The 23,357-nt window shown below is 36.5% G+C and overlaps 1 protein-coding gene across 2 annotated transcripts in view; it reads left to right on the top strand.

The window, feature by feature from the left end:
- The window catches only part of Nprl3 (GATOR complex protein Nprl3), a 654,348-nt gene that overhangs the window by 542,359 nt on the left and 88,632 nt on the right, over window positions 1-23,357 (top strand). For both annotated transcript variants that reach the window (XM_090398550.1, XM_090398549.1), the window contains exon 12: window positions 4,484-4,667. In XM_090398550.1, coding sequence (XP_090254676.1) covers window positions 4,484-4,667 — 184 coding nt within the window. The remainder of the gene's footprint in view (window positions 1-4,483; window positions 4,668-23,357) is intronic.

The raw sequence follows: 23,357 nt of genomic DNA, 5'->3' as shown, positions 1-23,357 counted from the left end.
CATCATTATCCTGCCCCTGTAGTGGTTCTCAGTAAGCAAAATATCTGCAAAATACCCCTCTACAGCTGCAATCACCTCTTGAATCGAAGAAAACCACTGAGACCAGTGAGGAAGAGATAAAAGTCAGAGGGAGCCAAATATGGGGAATAGGGTGGATATTCCAACAATTTAAAGTACATGTTGAAAGTTTATTTTTCACTTGGTTAGACTATAATAAATTTAGTTTAATCCTTTATCCAAGTGTGAGCAAACGTGTTGTACAAACGGTGTTGTACCACCTTACCCCCAATCCTGAAGATACTTTTAAGTGTAAACTTTTTTTGCTCACACTTGGATAAAGGATTAAACTAAATTTATTATAACTTAAAGTACAAATCCCTTAATTTTCCCATTGCCAAAACACCTTTGTGAGCAAGTGCATTGTCCTGATGAAAGATGATTTTTTTCTTCTGCAAACCTGGTCTTTTCTCACGAATTTTTTCTTCTAGTCTGGTTAAAAGATTGGAATAATATTCCCTGGTTATTGTTTTACCCTTTTCAAGATAGATATTTAGCATCCCAAAACAGTGATGCATGACCTTTCCTGCTGATGGAAAAAACTTTGTCTTCTTTGGCACTGAACAACCAGCTTCTGACTTCTGTTTGGATTCTGGTGTGTAATGGTAAATCCAAGTCTCATCCATAGTAATAAATAAATCAACACACACGATCAGTTTTATTCTTGTTAAAATGCTCCAAGCACTGTTCAGAGATTTTCGTACCAGTGTGTTTTTGATCTGCTGTGAGCAAGCTCAACACCAATCTTGCGCAAAGCATTTTCATTTGCAATTTTTCATGCAAAATATATTCTACACGTTCTTTTGAAATTAGTCTCGGCAATTTCATGCACTTTGACTCGCCAGTCATAAAGTACCATATCGTGCACTAGATCAATGATTTCTGATGTTGCTACACTTTTAGGATGTCCTTCATGTGGATCATCTTCAAGGCTTGTACGGCCATGTTTAAACTCAGCAACATATTATTTCTTAATTGTCGAAAATGAAGGAGAAAAGTGCCCATAAACTCTTATGAACTTCGAATGAATTTCTTTTGGCATTAAACATTCTTTTACAAAGAATTTTATAACCACACGATCCTCGATTTTATCCATTTCACTTTTGCTTCAGACAGCTGTATAAAATAAACTACTTGATAGAATGACTTACAATTTCAGACAGATGCTTATGACAGATGTACCAACTTGAAAAAAAAAAAACTTGATGATAGTGTTGTCATTTATGATTGCCTGACAGAACTTTTCAGACCACCCTCGTATATCAATGGAAAATCTGATTATACATATACCTCCAACACATATGTGTTTGTGCTTTTTGATATAATTTTGTAAAAGTGCTTTGAAATCTTTTTATTGCAGTATGCTGCAGAGGGATATACTGGGAGGTGGGGTCATTACTATTCATGTTCATGCACAGAAAATTCTCTAAATGTGCATGTGTGAGAGAGAAGCCTGTTTACTTTCCCATGACAAGATTAAGCCTAACACGTGAAGGTGGTCATCTCACACACACACACACACACACACACACAATTTCAACACCTTTGTATCCTTTGGTTCTACTAAGGTAGAAGTGGAGGAATTTTTTGATGCTTTAGAAAAAGCAACTGATACAAGGGAAAGCAAAAAGTTGGTCCTGGTTGGGGATATAAATAGCAGAGTAGGAAATGATTGTCAGACATACAAAAATATTTTGGGAAAATTTGGAGAAAAGAGCAAAGCTAATAATAATGGCAAATGCCAGTTGGATTTCTGCTCAGGACATGGACTGGTTATTACTAACACCATGTTCCAACATAAAATTGTGCACAAATTCACATGGAGAGAAGAGGCAAGGAATAAGAAAAGTCTCATTGACTATGTTATTGTTGATAGTGATGTTTTCTCCCTGGTGCAGGACACCAGAGTGCACAGAGTATATGAAATTGGAAGCGATCACTATTTAGTTTTGAGCAGGATAAAATTGAATTTCGTATTGAAAAGAATAACATGTAAGAAAGTTTTAAAGCGAATAAAAGTTGAGCAGCTCTCAGATGTGAACTGTAGACTAAAATACACAAAGTTTATTGAAGAAAAAATGAAAGAGTTTGAGAATAGGAACCAAACCTTGGAGATTCAATAGCAAGTCTTGAAGAAAACCCTGATTGATTCAGCCAGAGAGGTTTCTGGTGAGGTTGTCTGCAATGACAGAAAAATCAGAACTCTGTGGTGGCCACAGGAAATTAAAGAGGCAGTGGAGGAAAAGAAGAAATCAAAAGTTCCTGGCAAATAAGTCAGCTTGTGCTCTTAGAGAATACAGAGACAAATGTAAGAAAGCTAAACACTGTGTCAAACTAGCTAAATAAAAGTCATGGGAGGACTTTGGCAAAAACATAGAAAATAAATATCAAGAAGGTGACAAAATATTCTGGAGGTTGTTGAAGAAGCTTAGAAATGGAGGAAAGAGTGATGTAAAAGAAGTTAGAGATGATAAAGATGACATGAAAATGGGAGAAAAAGATATCCTTGAAGTATGGAGTAATTATTTCGAAAAACTGCTAAATGAAACAAGCAGTGATAGCACAGTGGTAAAATGCACTCAACAGGCATATAGTCAGGAATACATATCCATACTTGAAGTAGAAAAAGGCATCAAAGGCTTGAAATGTGGAAAGGCAGCAGGAGTAGATGATATTTGACCAGAAATGCTGAAGTATGGTGGTACATAATACAAAAGGCCTGGACAGAGGGAAGAATTCCCAATGATTGGAGTAGAGCTCTCGTAGTACCCATATATAAAAAGGGAAATAAAGCTGAATGTGAGAATTACAGAGGTATTTCTCTACTGAGTGTTCCTGGCAAGATATATGCAAGTATACTTCTGAAACTTCAGAAGAATTGTGGACGAAAAGCTTGGTGAAGAACAAGCGATTCAGGCCAAATAGAGGCTGTCAGGTTCAGATTTTCACTTTACGACAAATAGTTGAGAAAGCATGGGAATATAACAAAGATCTGTATTTAAGTTTTGTTGATCTGGAAAAGGCATATGACAAGGTGCCAAGAGAGAAGCTATTCAATACCCTAGAGTTATATGGTGCCAATGGGCTATTATATCAAGCAATACTTAGTCTTTATTTGAGTTGTAAGTCAGCAGTTAGAATTGAAGGAAGTACAGGAAGATGGTTTAATGTTAAATCTGGTGTGAGACAAGGATGTACATTATCCCCTCTGTTATTCATTATCTATATGGATCACATTATGAAGGAAAGTGGTATTAAAAATGATATCAGAATTGTATATGTTAATGTCAGCTCTTTGCTTTATGCGGACGATGTTATACTTCTAAATAAATCTGTTACAAGTCTGCAAGATTCCCTGACTAAATTGAATAACTGTTGTAATAGATATGGTATGAAAGTCAGTAATAAAAAGACAAAGACGATGAATATAGGCAAAATCGTTGAAAATGTCAACTGCATTGTGAACAGAGAACCTGTGGAACAAGTAAAACATTTCAGCTACTTAGGCACGTTTTTTAGTGAAGATGATAAATTTAATATGGAAATAGACAACAGAATCAACAAAGCTGGTATGGTAGGAAATCAATTGAATTAATTCATTTGGGATAAGAGAAAAATTAGTCGGAACGCTAAATTAGCTGTGTACAAGACGATGTTCAAACCAGTTTTAACTTATGGATCTGAGAACGGGGTCAGAAGTAAAACACTTAACCAAAGACTAGAGACCGCAGATATGAGAGTCCTGAGAAAGATTAGAGGCGTGAACAGATGGCATCAATGGCTATATCATATTAGAAATGAGGATATTAGGAAAGAACTTGACATTGTCGGCATCCAGGAATGGGTTAGCAGAGCTAATCTCAGGTGTTATGGTCACTTAAACAGAATGGGCGAGGAAAAATTAGCAAAACAAGTGTTCTCTGCCAGGTTGGCAGGAAAACAACCCAGAGGAAGACCAAGATATAGGTGGGTTGATACAGTACAAAGTGCCTTAGACGATAGAAATATAAGATCTGATAAAGATAATATTGGAGTCTTGACAAGTAATAGACTGATTTGGAGGAAAATTGTAAATAGGAAGTTAGTAATTATGTAAATTTTTCATGTAATGCTATCATATCCTGTACACCCCTTGAGGGTACATGTCAGGAATTTGATGATAATGATGATGATTGTAACCTTTGAAATGATTTTATGTTTCAGTTTGTATGCATGGGAAAAACAAAAACTTAAATAGGAATTCTATATTTAATTCCATCAGTATGTTTAAAATACATAATCATTAACAAAAGAATGACATTTCATACTCCTTTTAAAACTCATGCTGAGTTAATTTTATATTATGAAATTTTATTTTAAAAAAATAAATATTTAATAGCTTTTTTAAAAAAAATTTAAGTGTTTGAAAATATATATTTTATTATAGGACCAGCTAGTTCAAATGGTTGTATGGATGCTACAGCATCGACTTTTGATGCAACTGCATACCTACGTATATCTTTTGTCTACATCACAATCATCATCTTTTCTAATTGGAGAAAACAGCAAATGTTCTGATAATCCAGCATCTACTGAAAATGGAACAAAGCACTCAGAATTTGAAAATTCTTGTATGTATTAAATCATAAAATAATTTTTAAAAATTGAGCATCTTTAAATAAAGAAGCACTAAAACTTTGTTATTTGATTAAAATTCATAATTTCAGAATGTAGAAAATCTGAAAATTTTTAAGTAATTTTAGGAAATATTACTATTTACCAGGCCTCTCTATAGAATTCTAAGGCTCATTGTATGAAAGTTTATGCTGACTGTTATTCTACACCATGCCTGTATTCCCATTAAACTCATTTATTTGCAGTACATTCATAGCCATTTCTGGGAATCCTTTTCATTAGTCACTATTTTCCATTGCCACAAAATCTCATGCATACATCCTTGTTAACAACTCTTCCATGGGGTGATTCCTTGTTTTAACTTTTCTATTATGTATCAAAAATTTCTTCTGCATCTAGTCTTATAAATCCCTTTTAACATGCTTTATGCAGGGATGTATTTCATGCTGTACTACTGCAACATAATGCAAAACACACAGCCTGGTGTGAATGTATTAACTTATATACATGTGATTAAAGTTAAAGTATCTATGTTTAAGGTCTTGTGGAGTGCTACTCAGTGATCCAAATGAGGTGAAACTTTCCAGGAATATATTGTGCATCATGCAGAAGAAATATCTGAGAAAAAAAGAGCTTCTATCGGATTCTTGAGGACCAGGAGATGGTAGAGAAGATTCAGAGACAAGTGACGATGGTGACAGGTCTGTGGAATACTCCCTATGAAGATAGGTTGAAGGTTTTGGGGTTACAAAGTTTAGTTGATAGACAGAAAAGATGGGACATGATAGAAACTTTTAAAATATTAAAGGAGTTTTATAAAATTGATGAAAGTGAAATTTTTCAATATATGACAAATAGTCAGAGAACTAGGGGCCATTGGTGGAAGTTGTGTGAGAGTGGTTAGTAGGGGTGTGCACAGCAGATTTTTGCATGGAGAGTGGTGAATGAGTGCAGTGGATTACTAGAATTGGTTGTGAGTTCCCCTGGCAGTGAACAGATTCAATGTGAGGTATGATAGGATTTGTGAGAGTAATGATTAATATGAGTCTCCAGATTCCATGCAGATTCCATAAAATAATAATAATAAAAGTGGTCCCAAAAATCACTGCCAGGAAGAGCTGAATGAAGTACCAAATGTAGGTGTAGTAATTTTTCTCTGTCTGTAAGGAGAAAAGCGACACAAGCATAAATAATCATTTTTATTCACTTCCATTATGCATTTATGGGCTGTACTGTTCAATGTGGTGCCCTTCCCAGTATGCCACAAACTACATCCTTTGCACAGTGTGTTCAACAGCAGAATGCAGCTGGTCAGGACTGATGTTGCACAAATGCTGCACTGTACTCACAGTGCTGGCAAGTATTATATTATTATTATCATCCTAAGACCCCATGGAATCAAAGACTCATCTAGGAGGTCCCTCGGTCATGTATACAGCTCATTATACCATACATTAAACACATTTAAATCCGCTGCAGACACCACACGCTCAGACAACTCATTCCAATCATTCACAACTCTGCATGCAAAAAACTTACTTCTCACTCCCTTGTTCACACCCTTCTTTATACAGTTTCCAGGGATGACCTTTTGTTCTCTTCTGGTCTCACACCATTTTATGAAAAACCTCTCCTATAATAACCTCTTACCAACTTATACATTGGTATCATATCACCCCTCACCCTCCTGTCCACTAGACTCTGTAAATTGCATCTTCTCAATTTTTCCTCATATTCAACATTCCATAGATCAGAAACTACCTTAGTTAGCTGCTTCTGGACCTTTTTCAGCATCTCTTTGTCCTTGTGAAACCATTAGATGACCAATTAGTCCATCTATGGCCTAATCAGAGCCTTATACAATGGAACAAGAATCTTCTTACTTCTGCAAGTCAATGTCCCTCGCATCATTTCCAGAATTCCTTATGTTGTCCTCACGATTTTCTCCTTTGTGAATATAATGGAGAAAATTGGCTACTCACCACTCTCCATGCAAAATTCTGGTCCTTGCACCCTGCTAACCACTCTTACGCAACTTCCATTGATGGCTCCTTGGCAATGTGCCCTCTAAATTTTAAATCCTTATCCACCATCACCCCCAAGATCTTTTCTTTCTTCCACTTCTAACGATATATCCCCACCAAGCATAAATTCTACATCCCATCTTTGTTTCCCAAATTTTAAAACCTTACATTTTGAACATTGAACTGGTATCCCCCACTCCTGTGCCCATTCACTAAGTCTATTCACTTCTTCTTATAAGGCCATGCTCTACTCCTCATAGTTTGTCTCACATAGCATCATCTGCAAACAACTGAATATCCCCACTTATTCTAACAATTCTTGAGTGAACAGACTCAATTAATGCAACCATTTCATTTGCCTCGTTTCTTACAAACATAACAGCTCATTCCTGGATCTATAACAAGTTTCCCTAATGCCACTTACAAGGGCGGTCTGAAAAGTTCTTGGCCTAACAATAAAAAATGAATTTATAATTTCTGCAATTATTTTTATTTTTCAACATAATCTCCCTTAAGACTAATGCATTTATTTCAGTGATGCTCCAGCATCATTATCCTGCCCCTGTACAGGTTCTCAGTAAGATCTGCAAAATAACCCTCTACAGCTGCAATCACCTCTTGATTCGAAGAAAAACATTGACCAGTGAGGAAGAGATAAAAGTCAGAGGGAGCCAAATATGGGGAAAGGGCGGATGTTCCAACAATTCATATTGCAGATCCCTTAATTTTCCCATTGCCAAAACACCTTTGTGGGCAGGTGCATTGTCCTGATGAAAGATGATTTTTTTCCCTTCTGCAAACTGAATCTTTTCTTATGAATTTTTTCATCTAGTCTGGTTAAAAGATCGGAATAATATTCCCCGGTTATTGTTTTACCCTTTTCAAGATAATTAATAAACAAAATGCCTTTAGCATCCCAAAGCACTGATGCCATGACCTTTTCTGCTGATGGAACTGACTTTATATTTGGCACTGAACAACCAGCTTCTGTTCCACTGTTTTGACTGCTGTTTGGATTCTGGTGTGTAATGGTGAATCCAAGTCTCACCCATAGTAATAAATTGACACACACAAAATCAGTTTTATTCTTGTTGAAATGCTCAAGGCACTGTTCAGAGATTTTCATGCGAGTGTTTTTGATCTGCTGTGAGCAAGTGCTGCACCAGTCTTGTGCAGATCTTTTTCATTTGCAATTCTTCATGCAAAATATATCCTACACATTCTTTTGAAATGCCTATATTCTCAGCAATTTCATGCACTTTGACTCGCCGGTCATCCAATACCTTATCGTGCACTTGATCAATGATTTCTGGTGTTGTTACAATTTTTGGACATCCTTCACATGGATCACCTTCAAGGCTGGTACAGCCACGTTTAAACTCAGCAGCCCATTTCTTAATTGTCGAAAAAGAAGGAGAAGAGTGCCCATAAGCTTTTATGAACTTTGAATGAATTTCTTTTGGCATTAAACCTTCTTTTACAAAGAATTTTATAACCGTACAGTACTCGATTTTATCCATTTCAAAGGATACAGACAACACTTTTTTTTCAGACAGCTGTATAAAACAAACTACTTGATAGAATGACTTGCAATTTCACATGGATACTTATGACAGATGTACCAACTTAGAAAAAAAAATCTTGCCGATAGTTTTGCCATCTATGGTCGATACTGAGAACTTTTTTAGACCACCCACGTATTAGATGTGACTTCTCCATACTTAACTTGAGCCATTTCTTTTCTCCTTATTCATCTTAGAACCGTCTTCAAATCCAACTGTTTTCCCTTGATCTCAGGTCATACCCTTCCCTTTTTTATCTACCCATCCTCTTGGAGCATCAACCTTTCTCATGCTGTGTTTCTCTGTCCACCCTGAATCTCCCCATTTCTCTGTTTGTCTTGCACACTTGTTCTGTCATGCTTTTCAGTTCTTCATTCATAACCACCACTTCAATCTTTCCTTTCTTACTTTCCTGCTCTTTCACATCACTTCCTACTTGATCAGATTCATTCTATGCACTCATTTCTCTACCTTCCAGCAGCAGCAGTCTCTCCAAATGACTCATACCAAAATCGTTCAAATGCAGTCCATAAATCTTATGTAGTTCAATTTGTCCTTCATACTCATTCCACACATTAAACAAGCTGCATTCCTTTCTCCTCACAGATTTCCACTAACATATGATTCACAATCTTTGCTCTCTGCCTTATTTCATCTGTCATACTTGGGCAGCACAGTGACTACCTTTCCTATCACACTATTATCTTTTATCCTTCTCAACATCCTCATGATATCCAGTCTTGTGTTCCTTGTTCCCAGTCAAGTCATTTGTCCCTATTATCACTATCAACTCTTTTGCTCGCTTTCTCTTCATATCTATTGTCTCAATCACTCTATTCATTTTACCTCCAGGAAAACAAACCTGAGCATCTTTTCATTTACCATACCTCTAATAATCGAATCCTTATACAACAGCACTCGCAGGTCTTTCGTTACCTCTTTCATACCGATATTTGTTTTCATCATTTTCACTCTTCCATACATTTCTCGAATTCTCTTAATTTCACTCCACATCCATTTCATCTCTTGCCTCATCTTTACCAACTCTGCTTTCAAATCTTGTGTCACATTTGAGCTTTCATTCACTGTTTAAATTTTATCGGCAACTATGCAGGCTTGTTTGCCATCAATGCCACTCGCCACCTTATCTTTAATTGCACTCTATTTTTCAACTTCTGCTACATTTGTATCACTTTTGTCATTCTTACCATCAATTGTTAAGTTCATCAGATTGCTTGTTTTCTTTTTCAAAACTTTTTTACCAATTTTTTGCTGCTCTTTTACACTGTCCCTCTTTTGTGTCAGACAAGCACTCATCCTCCTAATGGCATTCTGGCTACTAACACTTTCAGTTACCAATACGTTAAAACTCATCAAGTCCTCATTCAGATCCCACTTTGCACACCCGCCTTCTATCTGCCTTTAATATACATATTTATTTACGTAATTGAATGAATCCTTATAGCACACCTCGCATTTCACAAAATGACTAGAATTGAAATTAAATTCCTGCAAAGACAAAGCTGCCATTATCTTCTTCGCCAGTTACTTTGCTTCACTTTGAGTTGAATAGTTTTGTAAATAAACATAAACAAACTCACACACTATAAATACTTCAATTGTACAGCTCTTACAGCAACTCTTACTCATAAACACACACTTATTTACAATTAATTATTCCAAAAAACTTATCTGAAATGGTAGCTTTCTTTACACAAACCGTCTAGCGAAACCTTAAGTTATCAGGATGATCCCAATAAACCTTGTCTTTGAGAAATCCTCAGAGTCAGAAGTCATGCAGTGATAAATGTACAACGGATTGCTCTGGCTTCCATGAAATATTCTCAAAAAACCTCCTGTATATGGATCGACTGCTGAGTGAAGGGGCACAGATGCTGCTTTAGCATATTTATCTTATTGCGATACCTCTCCACAGTAACTGAGCAGGTCACTGGATCTAGCTGATAAATGTCCTCAAAGAGGAATAGTCTGGTGATAAATGGAGCTGTAAACCTACACCAGACAGTAACTTTGGATGAATGCAAAAAAATTTGTTCTGTTGTATGCAGATTTTGCATAGCTCATGCCTGGCAATTGTGTATATTCCCTGCTCCATTCAGGTGAAAGTGAATTTCCTCTCCCACAAAATCATCCATGACTACACAGCATCCAATTCCACTCGAGCAAGGAATGTTAAACAAATGTCAGTTGGCTTTCCATGTCCTGCAGGTGCATCTCCTGTGATTTTGCATAGCTCATGCCTGGCAATTGTGTATATTCCCTGCTCCATTTCAGGTGAAAGTGACCCTCCTCTCCTGCAAAACCATCCATGGCTACACAGCATCCAACTCCACTCGAGCAAGGAATGTTAAACAAATGTTGACTTTGAATGTCCTGCAGATGCATCTCCTGTATCAGGGTTATCTTGAATAGGTAAAAATGCAGACTCTTCCATAGAATTTTTCACATAGTTGTGTAAGACACATCCATGTGTCTTGATACTGCAGGAACCAATGCTGTTATTCATGGCCTGCTCCACAGCAATAGTAGCAACTTTATTCATTTGTTGTGAACTGATTGGTTTGCGACCTCTGCTACATCTACCTCCCAAAAATCCTCTTTCTTCAAAATGACTGCCCATTCATCGCACAGCACATGGAGATAGTGAACCTTATTGACATTTGTTCAGGCAATGAAATTCACAGAGTACAGACAGCATTGCAGTTATTTAGGTAGTACAGCTTCACGAGCAAAGCACATTGAGGCAAGGTTAGTGTCATCACTGTGGACACTATTAACAATCAGAATGAAGAGAAAATTCCCATATCTATCATTTTAAACCCTCCTGACACCTGCTGAGTTGTGTGATATGCAAATACCATTAATTTCTGCTTAATACACATTGTATTTCTGCAAGATTACATAGTTTGGATTACTGGGTGGTGCTCCACAAGATCTGAAATAGGGATACTTTAATTTTGATCACCTTATATACTGATATCACATATCCTTCTCTTTTCCATCAGCAACAAGAGCATCTCCTTCTCTTTTGCATATGTAAAAGAGAAGGAGATGTTTTTTTTTTAACCTAAAGTTGTTTTAACCTAAAATCTTCAGTTTTATAGGGAGCATTGCACAGACAACACATCTTAGTCACCTGTCACTGAATCCTCTCTACCACTTCCTCATCCCAGGAAATCAATGCAGCAAAATATGCACAGAGTAGTCCAGATGTATAAATCAAAGCATTGTAAAGAGGGATAATAAGTTACTTATTCCTATTTTGCACTGTGTTTTCCAACATCCAAGTGATCCTGTATAGTCCTTTGCCTACAGTATGTTGTGAACTTCAATCCTTTGTACAATCACACCCAAATCTTGCTTCATGAATTACTTGCAGTGCAGTCCTATATATATAATAATACACAGGCTAGGCACAATCTTCCTTTCCCAAAGCTGTGCTGCACTACTGTATAGCCTGGAGAATGTCCTCCTCCTCTATTCACCTCTTTCATAGCATGGCAGGAGATTTCACATTCTTACTCTTCATTTTTACTTCTCCAACAACTCCCTCATGTCCTCTCTCATTGAATACTTCTCACCTCTCAGATCGTTAGTGCCAAAACACTACTACTAAATAATTACAGATCTATAATTTGGAGCCTCACTGCCCTCCTTTCCTTCCTATGGAATCTTCCAGTACTGAGACTCAAAATAAACAACCTAGTCTGAAGCTCTACCAGTTCTCTTGCACTTTCAAATAACACTGGCTGATAGTGATCTGAAATTTTGCAATATTCCTGGGCATGTCCAATCCATCCATTTCTTTTCTCACATTAGTCACCTAGATGACTTACAAAACAATCTCATTAATTCAAATATTTCTTCTGCTACTACGGTTTGCCTTCAACTCATCATCATCATTAAATTCCTGACATGTACCCTCAAGGGGTGTACCGGATATGATAGTACTACATGAAAAATTTACATCATTACTAACTTCCTATCTACAATTTTCCTCCAAATCAGTCTGTTACTTGTCAAGACTCCAACATTATCAGATCTTTATTTCTATCGTCTAAGGCACTTTGTACCGTATCAATCCACCTATATCTTGGTCTTCCTCTGGGTCGTTTTCCTGTCAACCTGGCAGAGAACACTTGTTTTGCTAATCTTTCCTTGCCCATTCTATTTACCACCTGAGATTAGCTCTGCTAACGCATTCCTGGATACCGACAATGTCAAGTTCTTTCCTAATATCCTCGTTTTTAATATGATATTGCCATTGATGCCATTTGTTCCTCTAATCTTTCTCAGGACTCTCATATCTGTGGTCTCTAGTCTTTGATTAAGTGTTTTACTTCTGACCCCGCTCTCAGATCCATAAGTTAAAACTGGTTTGAATACAGCTAATTTAGTGTTCCGACTAATTTCTCTCTTATTCCATATGAATTTATTCAATTGACTTCCTACCATACCAGATTTGTTGATTCTGTTGTCTATTTCCATATTTAATTTATCATCTTCACTAAAAATAGTGCCTAAGTAGCTGAAATGTTTTACTCGTTCCACAGGTTCCCCGTTGACAACAAGTTGACATTTTCAATAATTCTACCTATTTTCATTGTCTTTGTTTTTTTAATGCTGACCTTCATACCATATCTATTACAACTTCTTCTTCTTCTGCAGCTTCTCCCACTTAAGTGGGGTCACTGTTTGTAATGAGTCTCCTCCACACCTTCCTGTCTTGGGCTTTCGCCATATGCAAGTTCTTCATCTTCAAGTCCTCTTCTACCAGCTCCCTCCATCTCTTCTTTGGCTACCCATGCTTCCGCCTTCCTTGCACATCCATCTGCATGACCCTTCTTCCCGCATATTCCTCCTCCCTCCTCATCACATGACCAAACCATCTCAACCTTGCCTCCTGTATTTTCGCTCCTAAGTTCGTAACTTTCACTGTTCCCCTGACATAGTCATTTCTCAGATGATCCTTTCTGGTCACACCTCACATCCACCTAAGCATTCTCATCTCTGCTACTTCCATCCTGCTGATGTTATTTTAACTCAGGGCCACAGTTTCTAAAGCATATGTCATAGCTGGCCTCACTACTGTCCTATAAATTTTGCCTTTCAGATTGATCGGCACCCTCTTATCGCATAACACTCCAGCCATCTCCCTCCAGTTCATCCAACCTGCTTGTATCCTGCATCCCACTTCCTTCTCAGCTCCTCCATCTTCTTCCACTGTTGAACCTAAGTATCTAAAGTCTCTCACCTTCCTGATGACATTTCCTTCCAGCTCCAGATCTGTCTCCTGGCAGCTGCCGCCCACTGCACAACACATATACTCTGTCTTACTTCTGGTCAGTCTAATACCTCTCTCTTCCAGTACTTTTCTCCATCTTTCCAGTTTAGTTCCCGCTTCCTCTCTTGAATCTACACACAGCAAGATGTCATCTGCATACAACATTGTCCAAGGCGCATCTTCTCTCACCTCCTCTCTTACCACCTCCATCACAATATTAAACAGAAACGGACTTAATTGATGCAAGCCAACTGTTACTTGAAACCTTTCTGTCTGTCCCAAACAGGTCCGAACACTTGTCTTCACATTTCTGTACATTTCCCGCACCAACCTGACATATTTCTCCGCCGCCTTCTTCTCCCTCAGACACCTCCAGACTTCTTGCCTTGGCACTCTATCGTATGCTTTCTCCAGATCAATAAATACCAGATGTAGCTCCCTTTGTTTCTCTCGATATTTTTCCATCATCTGTCGTAACCCAAAGATAACATCTGTTGTTGATCTACCAGGCATGAAGCCAAATTGTTCCTTTGCAATCTCCACCTCCTTCCTCAATCTACCATCAAGAACCCTTTCTAGGATCTTCATTGTGTGGGACATCAACTTTGTTCCTCTGTAATTTTTACAGTCTTGTGCATCCCCTTCACGCTTGTAGATGGGAACAAGAGTACTCTCCCTCCATTCCTCGGGTATATTTTCCTGTTGGCAAACTTTCATGAACAGGTCCCACAGCAGGTCAATTTCCTCTTCCTCCAGTGCCTTCCATGCCTCCACTGGAATTCTGTCTGGGCCCACCGATTTTCCATTCCTCATCCTCTTCATGGCCTCCATCACTTCCATTCTACTGATGTTCTGCACCATCCCCTCAGAAGGCTGCCCATCTCTGTGAATCCTTGCATTTTCCTCATTCAAAAGTCCCTCAAAGTATATTTTCCATCTGTTTCTTATGTCTACATCCCTCCATAATAGTCTTCCTTCAGCATCTTTGATCTGCCTCACATGTAAGATGTCCTTTGTTGCTTTATTTCTACGTTTTGCTAGTTGGTAAATTTTTCTCTGTCTATTACAAGACCATATCTATTACAACAGTTATTCAATTTAGTCAAGGAATCTTGCAAACTTGTAGCAGATATATCATAAAGCAGACAGCATACATTAACATCTCCAATTCTGATATCATGTTTAATATCACTTTCCTTCATAATGCGATCAATATAGATAATGAATAAAAGAAGGGATTTTAATCAAACTCTTTCATTTTTTCTTCAAATAATTTTTATATATTTTAGTCTACAGTTCACATTTGAGAGCTGCTCAACTTTCATTCGCTGTAAAACTTTCTTACGTGTTATTCTTTTCAATATGAAATTCAATTTTATCCTGCTCAAGACTAAATAGTGATCACTTCCAATATCAAATCCTCTGTACACTCTGGTGTCCTGCACCAATGAGAAAACATCACTATCAATAATAACATAGTCAATGAGATAATAAAATTAGTTTAATCCTTTATCCAACTGTGAGCAAACAAAGTTTGCGCCTGAAAGTATCTTCAAGACTGGGGTAAGGTGGTACAACACCAGGATAACTCGTTGCAAAGGTGGAGCAAGCTACCAACAATCCTATCTCAGTATCTCCTATAATGCAAAACACATCTCCTTGCGGATATGTCTAATGTTATGCATTAAGGGAAGGGCCACTACCCAGACTAGTTTCGACCTTTATTGAGGTCTCTTCAATGGGAGCCAGGCCCAAGTGGAGATACCAGGCAGAAGCATTAGCAGGTCATCTCTACCTATAGGAGTTGCAAAATGATGTGCCACCCTTTTTTAATAAATTACTGTGGATTTAGAGAAAGATGTTGAAAGTTTTTTTATAGTATAATAAAATTAGTTTAATCCTTTATCCAAGTGTGAGCAAACAAAGTTTGCACCTGAAAGTATCTTCAGGACACATCCTGAAGATACTTTCAGGATGTGTCCTGAAGTATCTCCTATAATGCAAAACACATCTCCTTGCGGATATGTCTAATGTTATGCATTAAGAGAAGGGCCACTACCCAGACTAGTTTCGACCTTTATTGAGGTCTCTTCAGTGGGAGCCAGGCCCAAGTGGAGATACCAGGCAGAAGCATTGTTATGCATTATGGGAAGGGCCACTACGCAGACTAGTTTCGACCTTTATTGAGGTCTCTACAGTGGGAGCCAGGCCCAAGTGGAGATACCAGGCAGAAGCATTAGCAGGTCATCTCTACCTATAGGAGTTGCCAAATGATCTGCCACCCTTTTTTAATAAATTACTCTGGATTTAGAGAAAGATGTTGAAAGTTTTTTTAGAGTATAATAAAATTAGTTTAATCCTTTATCCAAGTGTGAGCAAACAAAGTTTGCGCCTGAAAGTATCTTCAGGACTGGGGTAAGGTGGTACAACACCAGGGCAGCTCGTTGCAAAGGTGGAGCAAGATACCAACACTCCTATCTCGGTATCTCCTATAATGCAAAACACATCTCCTTGCAGATATGTCTAATGTTATGCATTAACCTCCCAACCGGCCGGTGTGGATGAAATATTCAACACTCCCTAGCTTTTTTCATGGATCAAAACTTCGTCGGCATTCTACCTTTTATCATGCCATTACCTTCCTCCGCCGTTAATCTCGTTACGGCTATTCTATAGCATTAGTGGATTAACTGTTGCTGAGTGACCTTTGTGTCCCCTCCCCCTGTCTTTACGTCTATTGTGTTGCTTAGAATTTCATTTACTGTCCTAAGTTATTTGACCTTTCTTGCATCTAAAATGATTTATTGTGTCTCTTCCCAAAAATTGAAACCAATTTCACATATGCGAAAAAAAAATCAATCCTGAAATGCCCACTGATCAGCTTTTGCAATGAATCTATTTAGTGATAGTGAATTTGGTGTATTTTATTCTACAAATCAGTGCACCGGAAGAGATGCACTGATTGTTCTTTCACTTTACGTATAATAATGGAATAATTTTTTTTCGAATTTTAAAATTTTCAAATGTTTGCTTTGAAAATATTATGTCAAATATTTATATTTTTAAATAATATTTATTGAAATAAATATGTCCTTTTTCTTTCGTTTCTAGCGAAATAGCATTATATGGATCATCACATTTCAGATTTAGAAACGATTTTTTGTTATTCATAAAGACAAAATAAAAAAAAAATGTTAAAATGCTAAATTGCCTTACTCGGTTTCCGATTGTGTCTTTTTGGTATCAAAAATTTATATCCAATGATATTTTAGCAGTGATTCTTCCCCTTCGTCATTTATTTATTTATTTGTATTATGCATATTACGATAATATCTAGTGCATAACCTCGTAGATATGTTGAAAATATAATGTGAAAAATATCATATACGGAATGATTCAACATTTTTGCTCATTTTGAAGATTTTCTAATGATTTCCCCCCCCCCTCCTTATTCTCTCCTGGAACTGAATTGCATAACTACTCTAAATTTCTATACAGGTTTGAAAGCTTTTCTAGACAGCATTCAAAATGAATTACTTAATTTTACATTTTGACAAAAGATATACGGCAATCAGATTGTATCGTGAAGCTTCTAAATCTGTTCTATTTATTTGCAATCTAAAACCAGCTGTTCTACTGCCCGCTGAAATTATGTGAAATTTTAGAAATAATATGCTATATTTTCACCATGCAAAATTGTTTATATGCATACCACACAAAAGAAAGTTCAGTAGTATTATTTGTGTTTGTTTTTCTTTTAAAAAAATCTAAATATTACTTCTTCTGCTGCTGGAAAGCTATTTCTGAAATAATCTACGTCTTATAAATACTTGGTAATTCTACAAATCAGTGCACCGGAAGAGTTGCACTGATTGATCTTTCACTTTATGTATAATAATTGAATAATTTTTTTTCGAATTTCAGAATTTTCAAATGTTTGCTTTGAAAATATTATGTCAAATATTTATATTTTTAAACAATATTTATTGAAATAAATATGTCTTTTTCTTTCGTTTCTAGCAAAATAGCATTATATGGATCATCACATTTCAGTTTTAGAAACGATTTTTTGTTATTCATAAAGACAAAATAAAAAAAAAATGTTAAAATGCTACATTGCATTACTCGGTTTCCGATTGTGTGTCTTTTTGGTATCAAAAATTTATATCCAATGATATTTTAGCAGTGATTCTTCGCCTTCATTATTTATTTATTTATTTGTATTATGCATATTACGAAAATATCTAGTGCACATCCTCGTAGATATGTTGAAAATATAATGTGAAAAATATCATATATGGAATGATTCAAAATTCTTTTTCATTTTGAAGATTTTCTAATGCTTTCACCCCCCCCCCCCCTCCTTATCCTCTCCTAGAACTCACAGGTTTGAAAGCTTTTCTAGACAGCATTCAAAATCAATTACTTCATTTTACCATTTAGACAAAAGATATACGGCAATCAGATTGTATTGTGAAACTTCTAATTCTGTTCTATTTATTTGCAATCTAAAACCAGCTGTTCTACTGCCCGCTGAAATTATGTGAAATTTTAGAAATAATATGCTATATTTTCACCATGCAAAATTGTTTATATGCATACCACACAAAAGAAAGTTCAGTAGTATTATTTGTGTTTGTTTTTCTTTTAAAAAAATCTAAATATTACTTCTTCTGCTGCTGGAAGCTATTTCTGAAATAATCTATGTCTTCTAAATACTTGGTAATATCCTCTTAGCTGGAGGAAAAGTTGAAGGCTTATTTCTCTCAGTGCTGTTGAGAAGAAAGGGGAGAACACTAAAGTGCCCCAGGCTGTAGTGCAGAATATGTCAAGAATGTCTTGTTTCCTTTTCGATTGTTGATTACCTATATTCTAACAGAAATACTGATATTTCGTTTACATGCTTATACATTATTTATGCCAAAATAATTGCTTAATTTATAATGATCAGTTTCACTTTGATTATCAAAAATTAGAAATTAAATCATACAATTATCTTGAAAAAGAGGATTTGAATTATTTTCAAAGAAAAGGTGCATATGCGTTTCATAATCTTCTTTTTTTTGGGGGGGGGGATATAGACCTAAACAATCTGCGGATATTTCAGATAATTTATTTCATAAATCCTTCGCAAGACAGCTGTTACAAACGTAAATCACTTGGGGAACATACCCATTCATTTTAGTGTAAAATAGTAGCAAAGGTTCAGTTACTTTAGATATCTAATCTAGAAGAAAATGTTATGTCTGCTGAGATTAGAATCATACGTGAATAATTTTTCTGACATGATTTCTCTATTCGTTATAATGTAACCAATTTCCAGATTTTTTCTTCTCCTGCAGACTTCATGTTATATGCAGTGATTTCTTCTTTGAACTATAAGAAAAAAAATCAGATAACAGGAGAAAAATATGTAGTATTTTCTTTTCCACTGGCTGAATTTACAATGTTCTTTCTTTGTGTTTTGAAGAGAAACTGCAAATGACTTTTTTCTTACTATTTTTGCCATTATAACATCTCATATAATTATAAGAGTGACATTTTACCGTTTTTCTCCCAGACGAGAAACAGAAATAAGGTAGTAATAATATTGTTGATTTTGCCAAACTTTATTGTAGCAGAAATTTTTATTACAAAACTTTGTAATATATATATATATATATATATATATATATATATATATATATATATATATATATATATTTATAAAAATAAATTTAACTGACTAGAACCCGAGAAAGTATAACAAAAACCTTTAATACATCACAACTAGTTTCATCGGTGATCCGACTTCTTCAGATGAGAAATAAAAACATAAGACATAAAATAACACGGTAAAAAATGAACTTTACAGCTTAATAAAAAGCAGAATAATAACAGTCATATTTGAATAGGTGACCGCGTGCTACCGTTGGCATGAGTAGAATGTGTGCGACAGCTAATTTTTGAGCGCCAGTACTGGATTACTGCGCTATGGGAATCGGGTAAATTGTAGCTAAGATTATTGTTTAAATGTGAAGGGTCCAGAACTATTTCTTTTGATTCGATGATTCTTCTTTCGAATTCATCCTTGCAAATATATAAATTAGTAGTGCGTTCCCAATCAACTTGATGTGGCTGTTCTTCAAGGTTAGAGTTTGCCGAGAAAAGGACATGACTGGAAAGGGCGCTCGCTCGTGCTCTACTGTAGGAGATGTCACGTCTATGTTCCTCAAGACGAAGTGAAACAGATTTGTCTGTCTGGCCAAAATAAGGTCGACCACAGTTGCACAAAACTTTATAAACACCAGGAAAATGCAGATGGTTGTGTTTTGGTTTTGGTCGACTCAGAAAAGAACGAAGTTTTGGCAGCGTAGTATAGTCGGTCTTTATGTTGAATTTTTTCAGAATCTTAGCTAGTTTTGGGGTAAGAGTGCTGATAAAAGGCAACTGTATATGAGTGATTGGGTTGGAGTCATCTTCTTGTCGAGGATGTTGGCGTGGTCTCAAGCGTTTAGTGATGTTACGAGACGAATATCCATTATTTAAGAAGGTGTTTTTCAGGAAGTTAAGCTCTGTTTGAAGGTCTTCTTCTGTGGAAATGAGACATCTTGCTCGATGGGCGAGGGTGGAGATGATGCCCAGTTTCTGAGGTGGGAAGTGATGAGAAGAACCATGTAAATATCTATCAGTGTGGGTGGTTTTTCGAAAAATTGAAAATTTAAGACAGTCAGGAAATCTACTGATCTTTAGATCCAAGAAGGGGAGAACGCCGTTAACCTCTAGTTCAGATGTGAATTTAATGTTTTGATGTTGGTTATTTAAATGGTTTAGGAAGTTTTGCAGTTCCTCTAAACTATGTCCCCAAATAAGGAAGACGTCATCGATGTAACGTAACCACAGTTTAGGTTTCAAAGTAGCTGAGGAAATAGCTTTCTCTTCAAAATCTTCTAGAAAAAAATTAGCTAAGACTGGAGATAGAGGGCTGCCCATAGCTAAACCGCTAGTTTGTTTGTATATTTTCTCTTCGTAGCAGAAATAGCCGGAATTGATGCAGTGAGTTAGAAGAGCGAACACTTTTTTAGAAACCTTGTCCTTAAGAAGACTCAGAACTTCATCTGTAGGAACATTCGTAAACAAAGATACGATGTCAAAACTCACCATTCTGTTCGAGTCTAAAAGATTCAAATTTTTTATTTTTGAGATGAAATCTTCAGAGTTTTTGATGAAGGAAGAAGAATTGCCAACTAAATGTTTTAAAGAAGCTGCAAGATATTTAGACAGATTGTATGTAGGTGAGTCAATCCCTTCCACAATAGGTCTTAAAGGGGTGTCAACCTTATGGATCTTAGGCAAGCCGTACAACCGAGGAATGAGGGGATGGAGAGAGCGGAGAGATAGTCTTGTATGTCTAGGAAGTTCAGAAGTTGATTTCAGAAGATTGTTTGTACGGTTTTGAAGTTCTCTTGTGGGATCACTTTCTAGCATAGAATACGTATTAGAACTTATTTTGGCCAGACAGACAAATCTGTTTCACTTCGTCTTGAGGAACATAGACGTGACATCTCCTACAGTAGAGCACGAGCGAGCGCCCTTTCCAGTCATGTCCTTTTCTCGGCAAACTCTAACCTTGAAGAACAGCCACATCAAGTTGATTGGGAACGCACTACTAATTTATATATTTGCAAGGATGAATTCGAAAGAAGAATCATCGAATCAAAAGAAATAGTTCTGGACCCTTCACATTTAAACAATAATCTTAGCTACAATTTACCCGATTCCCATAGCGCAGTAATCCAGTACTGGCGCTCAAAAATTAGCTGTCACACACATTCTACTCATGCCAACGGTAGCACGCGGTCACCTATTCAAATATGACTGTTATTATTCTGCTTTTTATTAAGCTGTAAAGTTCATTTTTTACCGTGTTATTTTATGTCTTATGTTTTTATTTCTCACCTGAAGAAGTCGGATCACCGATGAAACTAGTTGTGATGTATTAAAGGTTTTTGTTATACTTTCTCGGGTTCTAGTCAGTTAAATTTATTTTTATAAATGTATACATCCCGAGTAAATCCTAATTTCAACAATATATATATATATATATATATCTCCGAAACAAGAAATTTGGAACCCATATCACATCAATGTTGAGTGTTGGCAAGGTGAAAATGTTCCCGTTATTATTTATATATTTCATTTATTAACTAGGGGGGCTATGCCCAACCCCCGTGTTCCGGTATGGTAGACCAGTTCTCCTTCAATTGTGATAACTCGAAAGAGGGTTCAGCCCCTGAATTCTGATGACTTGAATTTTGAAGACTCAACACTCAGGGTAGCCCCTGAGTTTCAAAACGTTTCGATAAACATGACATAAAAAAGCTTATCATTTTATATATATAGGTTAGATTTTATTTCATTATTTTTTATTGTTTTGATGAAATACTTTACCTGGAATACTCCTTCCAGTTTCTCTGTGTCATAAAAAGAACTTAAAAATTAGCCTTCAAGATGAAGAAGAAACAGTGCATTCGGGTATCCCTCTATCAATATTTGTAGTCCTGAAAAGGACTGTTTTGATGGCCTTGAAAACAAACATTTTTTATTTCATACTGTTCAGAATTTAAAATTCTTGAACAGCGTGGAACACCTTGAAGCAAGGGTAAACACACAAAGCAGTTTTACACTCAGGGCACCAGATTTTTGTTTCCTTTCTGATATTTTTTTTATTACATACATAATATTTGCGTGGAGGTGTTTTTTTTTATTAGACGTTGGTGGTAGATTTTCAGGATAATGGTTGGAGTTAGCAGCGTTCAACCTCAGATGTCTGGTAGGATTTCCTGTTTTTCTACTTGCTGAAGAAGGTGCATGTGCATGCAGCAATGCTTTCGCAATTTCTATTCTGTATTCTAGATATGTTATGGTAGACAAACGTTTTTTCTTGTACAGGAGGAAACTGTTCCAAATAACAAAATCCAAACACTTCAAAATTCAAATAACATGTCCAAACACTTTTTTGTAATATTTTTTATGCTGTTTCCTCATTACAGAGTAGAATGATAGCTGCTGATCACACCTGTCGACTCAACCCATAGTGTCGTTGTATGCACACACAGCAGTGGGTTTTTCTTTCTTCAAACCATGCTTCTCCACGGATTCCGCTGATGGATTGTGCAGGGAAGATTGCAGAAAATCATCTTTTTTGTCTTTCCAACGTAGTGCAAAGACTTTCCCTCGCTGATAAGTTCGGATTTCCCCCTTCGATAGCTTTCCTGAAGCCAGATCTGGAGGCATATCTCACCTTTTTGCATTTACAGTACCATAACTATCTGTAAGATGCTGTAAAAGCAAATCAGCGAGTTCAGGACACATATATAGTAATTATCCATTATAATGCAGTAACCTTTCCCCAGTAAAGGGTCTAGTAACTGCATTACTGCACGCATCGACAAGGGGAGATCCGAATATTTATCGTGCTCGATTACAGTTTGCTTTCCCGTATAAGGTTTGAAATCCCAAAGATATCCGCTTTCCGATTCGCAAAGTATAAAAAATTTTACTTAATACTTCGCTTTCTTTTTGGGAATATACTGCTTACATTTCAGTCCACCTTTGAATGGCATAAGGCTTTCATCGATACTCAAGTCTCTCTCAGGAATGTAGAGTGATCTACATTTTTGATGGATTTTCATCAGAAAATCATAAATTTTGTTGAGGACTGGGCAAGGATGTGTTGCCTGATCGTATTCCTCATTATTCTGAAAATGCAAATACTTCATGATGAGACTGAATTGTTTTTCAGTCATAACATCA

This window comes from Typopeltis vanoorti, chromosome 9 (assembly GCF_054136105.1).
Source record: "Typopeltis vanoorti isolate ZY-2024b chromosome 9, IOZ_Tvanoo_1.0, whole genome shotgun sequence".
NCBI classification, from domain to species: domain Eukaryota; kingdom Metazoa; phylum Arthropoda; class Arachnida; order Uropygi; family Thelyphonidae; genus Typopeltis; species Typopeltis vanoorti.
This window is presented reverse-complemented; position numbering and strand designations above follow the sequence as displayed.